We start from the raw sequence: 10456 nt of genomic DNA, 5'->3' as shown, positions 1-10456 counted from the left end.
AAACAAACACACCAACAATAGGCATGGGTATCGCATGATTAGACACGTGGTTATCTGCATGTCTATTTATTTATTGGCAAAGAGTCTGAGCCCAGGGATGGAGAACAATTATTGTCTTGGTACAAGCGTAAGCGATGATAGGGTTTGTTTTTACCATCATTGAGAGGAGATTAAATTGAAAATTGAGACTACCACATTTTAAAAAGATTTTTCTTTGAAATAAAGTAGAAAATAGGAGGAAATGTCGGAAGATATTATAAGCTTTGAGGCAATTAGAGTGACAGGGAAAGCTGGCTGCACATTTGGGGTGACAATGCTTCTTCACAGACATCGGGGCAACTCCATTTCCCCTTCGGCACACAGGGCTAGAAATGAGTGCACTGACGTCAGTGCGCTGTGTCCGGATTTACACGTAAATTCAATGACATCCCCTGCCTTTGCATAATAGGTGTTGTGTTTCCCTTTTAATTGTATGTTATTTTCATTCATGTCTTCCTCAGATATTAAACATGGTTCTGAAAGTCGAAAAATAAAAACAATGAACAATCTTTCATTTTTATGGACAGCTTTCACCTAATGAATAGGTAGGGTAACATTAGATGATGAAACCATCTAAATAGCTAATACATGTCAGCGGGGGCCAAGTATCGCTCTTAGGACTTTTCCATGACACCTGGCAGCCCGTCATCAGACAGTCACTCCTAGTCACACAGGGAGAAACCCAGAAAAAGGGAAGTTCCGTTACCCCTCCTCAGAGCAGAGCAGGTGGGGATGGAGAACGTGGAGCCTAGCAGCCTGTCCCCAGGGTCCTGGCTCTTTACCTGGGGGATGCACAGACCCACACCGGTGCCTGCAGGTCAGGGGGCACCGTGTGAACCTGCTCCCCTGGGGCCGTGGTTTCCATTCAGCCCTTTCCCATTCCACTGGCAGTGACTGTGAATCCTCCAAACTGATTCCCATTCTGCTAGTTCCAATCCATAGTTATAGTTTTCTCTAGTGCCCACAGAAAGTGGAAAGAGGACAATAGAAAACCACAAACTTCCTAAGAAACAATCTTCTATTAAAATACAACCATATATACAGATATACATAAATGTATCTCTATATCCATCCATCCATTCATCCATCCATCCATCCATCCATTATCTATCTATCTATCTATCTATCTATCTATCTATCTATCTATCTATCTATCATCTATCATCATCATCATCATCATCTATCTATGTATCTATGTATCTATCTGTCATCTATCTACCTACCTATCTAATCTTTTTCATACTCTATGGTACAGACAGATAGCACAGATGCATGGATATACACATAGAGTGGTTTTGAACCGCAGCTTGAGTAAGAACAAATTTCTCTATCTATCCCACTGTGCCCCCATCTGTAAAATTAGTAAAAGTGTTACCTTTCTCAAACTTTTTATTTTGCAACATAAGGGAGTCTCCAGTTTATTGCTACTACAATCTGACGGTGAGCAACATTTTATATATTATAATATTCTTCAAGACCTTCTCTGATTTCTATAGGCAAGCTCTATTGCACTGTAGAAATTATACATGATAAACTTTTAATTCTGTTTCTTTAGTTATGTTTATGGGGTGACAGTGGTTAATAACATTGTTTTCAAGTGTACATTTCTATAATATGATACATTATCTGTATATAGCATTGTGTGCTCACTACTCAAAGATAACTCTCTGTCACCATATATATATTTGGTCCCCTTAACCCCTTAGTACTTCCTCGCCCTCTTCCCTCTGGAAAACATTATACTGTTGTCTGTGTCTGAGTTTTTGATTGTTTGTTTTTCTTGTTTGTTTATTTGTTGCTTTCAATTTTATATCATATGAGTGAAATCATATGGTTCATGTCTTTTTCTGACCTAATTCATTCAACATGACATTCCCAAGGTCCATCCATATTGTTGCCAATGTCAGTATTTCATCTTATAGCTGAGTAGTATTCCATTGTATATATGTCCTACATGTTTATACAATCATTTATCAAATTTTGAAGATATCATGGACCGCCTCTATTTCTACTCTTGACCCATGTATTTTGCATTCTAGTTCAGCCCTCACTGATATTGATAAAGCCTTAGAAGTAGCTCAAAATTATGTCCTAACATGTTGTATTGACTCTAACATTATGAAACTTCATAAAATAATACACATGACTCCTGAAATCCAAAAGTTTTCAAAAGTTCCTCAGCATGTTCAGATGCTGTCAATATCCAAAACTATATGCTATCTGAGCTCTACACACCTCTCAAAACACACTTCTAAGACTTTCTTTCTTAACTTTACTATTTCAAGTAAAAATTTAACTGGCTGCATTAATATACTCTATGTCTAGGTATATATTACACATTGTTAGATGTTGCCTTTAAGGATCTTATCCAATCAATGCTCTCTGCTTCTTTTAAAGCAAAGTCTCAAAATAAAGTCTGACCTCTCCCAGAACTGATTTCATGTCTTTGGATAGTAATAATTGCTTCCTGTTATTAGTATCTGGAAAAGGTGAGGCTTGTTCCATAAAACATGTCTTAGATTTGTCCATCTATTTGGTCATTCACACTTGAAATTAGGAATTTATTTTTGAATTCTGGTACTTTTTTTCCCTAAAAATCTAATTTGGAGTTCTTTCCAGACTCTTCTGACTTGCGTGTAGTAATTTTGCTCTCTGTTCCTGCCACTGCCAGGGTATGGAGCCCAGCTTTGCTATAATCTCCTACAGAAGGTCACATAAGTAGGAGAGAATAGTTAAGGTTTGGTCCACAGTGTAGTCAATTTAATGCATCAGAATCAGTGTATCTGACTGTTCCTCTTTGAAAAAAACTTTGTCATTGTTAACACAAGGATTTTTCAAGCTTATAGCTTTGTGCAATTTTGAATGTCAGGCATTCAGCAAGATAGCTGTTGTGAACACACTTCTAGAACTTGACTCCATGAGTACTGGACTAGTATCGAGCACAAAAACAGTGCTCTCGTTTTCTCAGGATCCCAAAGAATATTCAGAATTTACCTTCACATCTCGGTGGCATTGACCACTCTCCTTGACGACATGTTATATATTTAGTTCCTCGAAGTTCATAGTAGCCCTGGCATTGGTACTCAACCCGTGATGAAGAAGGATACACTGCCAATGGGATGGAAATGATGTCCCCATTGCTAATATCAGGAGGAGGCCCACAGTTTTCTGCTGGGTCTGAAAAATAACATTTTAAATGTGAGGATAAATTGGTGGTTTACCTGGAAGTGATCTAAATAAAGCTTTATATTTTGCATTTTAAAGCTTGTGTGTAAAAAATTGCCCTAGATAATGCACACTCCAATAGGGATTACATAGATAAAGATTTTGCAATTCTTGAAGAAGGAAATATAGGAATAAAAACACTTACTAAAGCAGGTTGGCAAGTTGTACCAGCCGTCCTCACCACACACCATGGATCCCGACGGCTTTCCGTCTCTGTTTTCGAACCCATCCAGGCATTGATAGTCCAACGTGTCATTGAGTTTAAACGGTTTTCCAGTGATGATGGCTCTGGCATTCTCAAATAATGGCATACCACAATGTTCTAAAGCAAAATAAAGTTGGCCATTGTGTTTCTAATGCTACATCATGTATAATCCAACTCAGAAAATATCATTTCGGCTGTAATAACCTGTACTGTAAGTGTGTACAGGTAAGTTTAGCATCACTTGAAAATGCTCTGATATTCTTTTTGTGCTGGAGTAGCTTACCTTAAAAAATAGATTTCCACATACATCATTTTTCTTATCATTCACAGACTCTACATATATATTAGAGACATTTTGTCAGACCTATTTTTAACTATGAGTATGCCACTGGCTGTTACTAAATTATATTATTGTGATTATATGACATTTTAAATTTTAAAAAATTATTAATTTAAAAGGTTATGTGTATATTTACATTCCAGACATAATAGTACTAAGTGTATGTGTGTAAGAGAAAGTTTTTATCATTGTCCATTATTTATATAAAGTACCGTGTTTTCCATTATGATTTCTATAATAGAAAATTTATCAAAATTGAGTATGAAAGTGAATTACAGAATACAGCTTTTTTACTAAAGAGAGCCCTTGACAAGCATAAGAATGCAACATAGTATTTGAATATGTGTGAGTTGATATCTTACAGGCTGGATATCTCACTAGGTGACACTGAGATCAGCAACTTTGTAATTGTGTCTGGTACTTTTTAAGTTATGAAAATGTTTTTGAGATTTATCTAAGTTGTACTATGTATTAAGAGTTTTATGCTATGGCTAAAAACAACTGGATTGGTGGATTTTTTTATATGAATGTACACATCAATAACTATTGAAATTAAAGTACCAAATTGGTCCCCAAAATCTGAAGGAAACAGAAAATCCTTCCCAGTCATATGGGATCTGCAATGCGGAAAGACTCTCTGTCCTTCCTCATGATCTTCACGTTGACATGGGAAGCTCTGCCTGTTAGTTGTGACTGTGGGCTCCAGGGCCCACTGGTGAACATCACATTTGACAGCCCTCCTGACTTCAGCCCTCAGCTCACCCACCTCCCGGGACCCCTCAACCCTTCCCCTCACTGTGCCCCAATGTAACAAGGCCCCCAGAGCTGGACCTGCTCAGGAGTACCAAATTATCAGGTCCTGATGCTCCTGATGTCATCCATCTCAGAGTGAAGGACCTGTTTGCCTCCCTGCACAGGGAACATGAAGACTATGAGGAAGGGATCAGGCTCAAGGGGTTGGTGAGTTTAAAACACGAGAGAAGGGAAGGAACTAAGTTCTAGTTGAGAGATCAATCCGCATTGCCAGTACGCTCCTGAGGTTCCCTAAGGAGTCTGTCGGCGATGGGATTGTTTTTGCTCCAAAGGCAAGTTAAATTGAAAGAGATAGATTGATGCCCTTCTCCATTACCATCTACTCTAAATATACAAAGATCTAATTCAACATGGTATGTTAAATGGTGCTACAAATATTTATGTATCTTTTTACTTCTCAAAGTGTGTGATTTACTTTTAAATACAGTGATCACCTCTGAAAGGGGAAATGGTTGACGGAGAATGGAGAATAGTATGTTATTTGCTAATGCAAAGAGGTGGAGCTGACCATCCACTCTGCATTTCATGGATATCTGGGTATTCATCATCCATCTTCTCTTTCTTACTGAGTAACCAAATCTCGTTTCTAACCTCCAATTAGTTGTCTATGGGAAAGGATATGTTGCCCAACGTTCCTTGAAGCTTGTTGTGGCTGTTTGACTGAAATCTGATCAACATTGTACAAGCAGAAGTTCTGACTGAGAGCAACACTAACACTCCCCTGAAGGTCAGCTGGAAGGTCCCATCCCCGACCCACTGGTGTCTTTAGCCTCCTTCTTGCTGCCTGGAAACAGAGTTAAAATTAAGTGTCCAGCTGCCGGTTTGTAACCATGGAATCAAGGACCCCCTATGGCTGAGGAGAAATATGGACCCAGGTAACTTATTTCTTAGACTTCTCACCTGAGGAGTTTTATTTTTGAAAATAAACCCTTGTATATGAAATCCCAGTAATTTTAATCTTTCTATAAAATCCCAGTGATTTAATCTATGGGAATTCGGTGTATTTATTTTTAAGTATATTTTAAATTCTTCATGAACACATTGAGCTCAATTTTAATGTAAATGCTAATGTTACTTTACTATCTGTTTTATTTAACATTATATAGTGACATTCATAATTTACAGTTCTACTCTCATTTAATTCAACACAGTAACACAATCTACTTATCAAACATTTAAAACAATTCAGACACATTTAGCAGGGAAGACTAAATATGTCTGTTGTAAGACATAGGAGACTTGGTATATTCGGCTTGAGAGTTGATACATGAAACTTTCATAGCAATGAGTCTGGGTCTCAGAAAATCACACACGGATGGGCTCTCAGAGCTGTTTACTTACTGATGCATCTGGGAGGAGGGTCCCAGCCGTTCTCCGTACACATCACTGCGCTCTGCTGATTGACAAGGCTGTAGCCAGGATCGCAGTCAACCTCTATAGACTGACCCTCTATATAGCTTTCTTCCTTATGTGGAAAATGTTTATGTTCCAAATGACTGAGAGCACATTTTTCTAAGAATTATAAAATGGAAATTAAAAAAAGCACATAAAGTTGGTCAAAATAATAATGGAAAGTTATCTTTACAATATTTAAAGTAAAATGTATAAGCATTAAAAAAACACATAGTTTAAGAAAAACTAAAGCTAGTATGAAATATTATTTTAAAAAGAAAAGATCAATATTCAATATTTTACCTTTTGTTTTTATAATTAAAATATGCATAAATGATATAGGCCTTTTTTTACATCTTTTTAAATAAATGGAATTATGTAGTTGTAATTTTAATGCATTTTATGTGAAGTGTAATAATACTAATTATATGGCTATTAAACTTTATTTTTCAATTACAGTATTCATTAAATATTATATGGTATTAGTTTCAGGTCTGCAGCATTGTGGTTAGACAATCAGTGTAACTATTCCTGTAAAGTCTGTTTCTATCTCTCATATTTTTAATGAACTTCTCCTAAAAGAAAATACCTGTATTGGTCTTTCGGCTCAAAGAACTCATCCTCCACCTTACTCTTGTCATATAGTTCTTATTGTCCTTGTGTCTTTTATTCTCTCCACTCCTTTATGCACAAGGTTAGAGGTTGACTTACTGTGGCATGGTATTTCTGGCGACCACCCTCCTGTTGTGCAAGTGATGTAATACCATTGTTTTTGTGTAGGAGTTGCATAACCGTCATCACAAGAGTAGTAAAACCACTGTCCCAAAGATACTGGAAAGTATGATCTGTATGAATCTTCACTATACAGAACTCCATGTTTTATTTCTGGAAGGTCACAGGGCTGAACTAGCAATAAAACAAACAAAAATGCAGTATGATTAGTGTTTTATCACAATAAAATCAAACGAGTGATAAATTGTTTCATTGGTGAATTATATTTTCTTATTAACCTAATTATACTCATTCCATTAGCGTATCTAGGACAAGAAAAGTTATAAAATTCAGATGATATAAATAACACCTGTTTTCTGATCCCAATATATACATATATCAAATCCTTATGTTGAACATCTGAATTTTTTTGAACATCTGAATTTAATATGATGATATCCATCAGTTTTATCAAAATAAATAAATATTGCCTGACCTGTGGTGGCGCAGTGGATAAAGCGTCGACCTGGAAATGCTGAGGTCGCCGGTTCGAAACCCTGGGCTTGCCTGGTCAAGGCACTTATGGGAGTTGATGCTTCCAGCTCCTCCCCCCCTTCTCTCTCTCTCTCTCTCTCTTTGTCTGTCTTTCCCTCTCCTCTCTAAAAATGAATGAATAAAAATAAAAATAAAACTTTAAAAAAAAAAGGAAAAAAAAATACTAATTTTCCTTGTTGTTGTTATACTCTTGGGGTCTGTTTCAGGGTGATTACAGCTTCTTCTTTATTTGTATCATGCTTTCAAAATTCATTTTGATTTTCCCTTTAATTAACACTGAGAGCATTGACCTAATTTCTGTATGATTGCACTTTTCAGTCAAAGAATATCCAGTTTAAGTGTGGACCACCTTCACAATGAACTGTAATATAAAGAAAATGAATATGATTGTAGAGACAGAAAACACTTGAAAAGGGTCAAAGAAGCATCCCCAGAATTATAATACCCTGTTGAACTGAGTGCCATTTGGTGACGTGTGATGATTTTTAGAAAATCAACAATGTCTTCAACACACCTCCCTCATACAAGGGAGCCCAATTCCTCCTTTTGAGTGAGTGCTACACTTAGGGACCCTCTCCTAGAGAGTATGGATGGCTGAGGTGACAGTGTGTGACCAGGTCGTGAATGGTATGGAGGTGTCCTTCTTGTCTCTCTGATCACTAACTCTGGGGGACAGGAAGCTGCCATTCATGCAACCTATGGAAAATCCAGGTGGTTGGGCACTGAGGCTCCTGGCAAAAGCCATGGAGAACGTCCTCTTGGAAACATCCTCCACCCAACCCATCCCAGCCCTCTGTTAACACCATCTCAAACAGCATCTTACTTGCAGCCACAGAGTGAGACTCAACACCGGGCAGCTGAGCCACTCCCAAATCCCTGAGCCCTGGAAACTCTGAGATAATAGAGGGTTATTGCTTAAAACGAGGGTATTTGAGGGAAACCTTTACACAGAAATAAATAACTAATATATGAGGTGCTAGATAATATAGTTTTATGCAATGTTTAGTTCAAGTATTAGAATTATATTAGAGAAATGAATTCCTCTGCTTTACATTCACAGTAAGGCAAAAATTTGAACTTCATGGGTTCCCTTTTTTATGTTTAAGAGAAGTAATTTCATAATTAGGAAGCAGGTCAAGATATGAACGGAACTTACGGCTGCATCTTGGAGGGGGCTCCCAGCCTTTGTCAGTGCATTTTGCCTTAATCCCTCGGGTTGAGGGATGAAAGCCATTCTTACAGTGGTATGTGATTACTTCTTCAAGTTTGTATACGGCCCTATCAGGAGTGTAGCCCCCGTTTTCAAACCTTGGAGGATCACATGTTATTTCTGAAAAGGAAAAGAACATGTAAATAATGCAGAAATCACTGCCCATGAAAATAGTCAGGCACATGAGAATAAAACAAATTGTCCTTTTTTGTCCTTACCATAGAGAAAAATGGCATTAAAATGAGCACAGCCCTGGGCCCTTCCCCACACCAAGTCACTTCCTCCTCTCATCCTCTCACCTGAGGAATCACTGCCTGTGTGCTCTGCAGTGCTTTCTCCGTAGCCATCGCGCCCGTCATGACATCCGTGTGTGGTATGAAGTCCTAACCTGTCACTTCAACTATGCTTTCCTCCTTCCTTAAGTGCCTTGGCTTCTGAAGTTGTGATAGGGACTGTTCACACATATTCTGAGTCTCTTCCTCCCAGCACTTGGTGGGAGGGTGCCTCCAGACCTGTGAAGGTTTGTCCAGGACCCTTTTCAGATGTCAAAGGATGCTCAAGTCCTTCATGTGAGTGAACTGGGGACCAGGGTGCTTCCAGTTGGGACAGTTAGGAAGCCCCGTTCTGTTGTGATTGTTGTTACTAAAGGACATTGCCCAGATTAAATAGTGTACACACCCCAGCGTGTCACAGATTATGAAATGAATAATAGAAAGTGATGTCAGTACATTCTTCTCATACCTGGTATTTCATGAGGCACCGTAGGTTCACTAGACGTTTAATTTATGATAACTCAAACATGTGAGGGCTGGAGTATAAAGTAAAATGATGCCAAAAATCATGGGAAATAATTTGTAAATTGAATAATAGAAGTGATCTTTAAAATATTTAAATTTTCAACATTTATCATGATCTCAGAAAACAAATGAAAATGTATTATGATTACACTGGAAATTAAGAATAGATTTTATTTTTGTTAAAAAAGATATGTCAGTTCCATAAAGCTACTTCTGTTAAAATATTAAATTGATAGTGATGTGAATGATCTTTAATAGTTTTTCAAAGTTATAATTAAAATATAGTAAGCTAACCATATTTAAAATATATGACATAAAGAAGCTTGACATAAAAACAACTGTAAAATCATTGTAATATGTTAATTTATGAAAATATCTATTGCTTTTTGAATTTTCTTATATCAGAAATAAGAATCCCTCAGACAGTTTTGGGGTTATAATCTAGTATTTCTGTGACATACTTCTAGTCAAGATCATGAGCCTGTTCACATTATTCCCTACCATTGAGGAATGGCTGTCACACTGTGGAACTCAGGAGACAGAAAACTCTTAATTTCCCTTGAAGTGATTATGTGATAAATATTCCATAAAGGTATTTTTTATTGTATCCTCACACCACAGAATGTTTCAGCCAGTCAATTTATTTAAACATTAAAGAGAAATAAAAAGGACAAAGCCATATTTCAGAAGGAAGCTAAATATTCAAGTCAATTTCACCTTACCTTGTCCGTGAGCCCAAGAAATGTGCAAGGTAAGAGTGACAGTGGCGAGCAACAGCATGTTAGGCATCTCCAATGGTATAGCGACACAGATATTCCAACAGTGCTATTCGGTGTTTTACATCTGTGTCATGAGCAGATGTCAAGTGTGGCTCTAAATTTAAGTGCTCCACCCAGAATCTAGTTTATTGAAATCACTTAGTGGATATCCAGTTAGAGAGTTTTGCCATAAATGACAAAACTGAATTCCTATGAGTGATTTCACAACTATTTCTTGAACCGAATCCCTGATATGTGTTTGTACTATTTCTTTCGAGACAGTATTTACTGGTACTCAAGCGATTTAAATTTTATAATAAACACTTCTGGAGAATGGGTGAGGTCCTTTCTCAACCAAGAAATTTCTGGGAGTAACTCTGAGGTCATGTCACTGCAACTTTCTCTTGTCCT

At 37.3% G+C, this 10456-nt stretch overlaps 1 protein-coding gene across 1 annotated transcript; it reads right to left on the bottom strand.

The window, feature by feature from the left end:
• Positions 1-28: 28 nt before the first annotated feature.
• On the bottom strand, positions 29-10190 carry LOC136310206 (complement factor H-related protein 3-like). Its single transcript, XM_066238460.1, has 7 exons — positions 10010-10190; positions 8437-8610; positions 6726-6920; positions 5964-6134; positions 3410-3586; positions 3034-3216; positions 29-515 (listed from the first exon to the last, which is right to left on the bottom strand). Exons 1-7 carry the CDS (start codon positions 10074-10076, stop codon positions 322-324), a joined length of 1161 nt encoding a protein of 386 aa, XP_066094557.1. The 5' UTR covers positions 10077-10190; the 3' UTR covers positions 29-321.
• Between the last annotated feature and the right edge of the window lie 266 nt (positions 10191-10456).

Source organism: Saccopteryx bilineata, chromosome 1, assembly GCF_036850765.1.
Source record: "Saccopteryx bilineata isolate mSacBil1 chromosome 1, mSacBil1_pri_phased_curated, whole genome shotgun sequence".
In the NCBI taxonomy this organism is placed as follows: Eukaryota; Metazoa; Chordata; class Mammalia; order Chiroptera; family Emballonuridae; genus Saccopteryx; species Saccopteryx bilineata.
This window is presented reverse-complemented; position numbering and strand designations above follow the sequence as displayed.

Coding starts and splice junctions, on each gene's coding strand:
- LOC136310206 (XM_066238460.1), bottom strand. CDS start 10,076: ATGCCTAACATGCTGTTGCTCGCCACTGTCACTCTTACCTTGCACATT. Junction 6,921..8,436: donor GCCCCCTCCAAGATGCAGCC/GTAAGTTCCGTT, acceptor TTTTATTGCTAG/TTCAGCCCTGTGACCTTCCA. Junction 516..3,033: donor AATGCCACCGAGATGTGAAG/GTAAATTCTGAA, acceptor TTCGACTTTCAG/AACCATGTTTAATATCTGAG.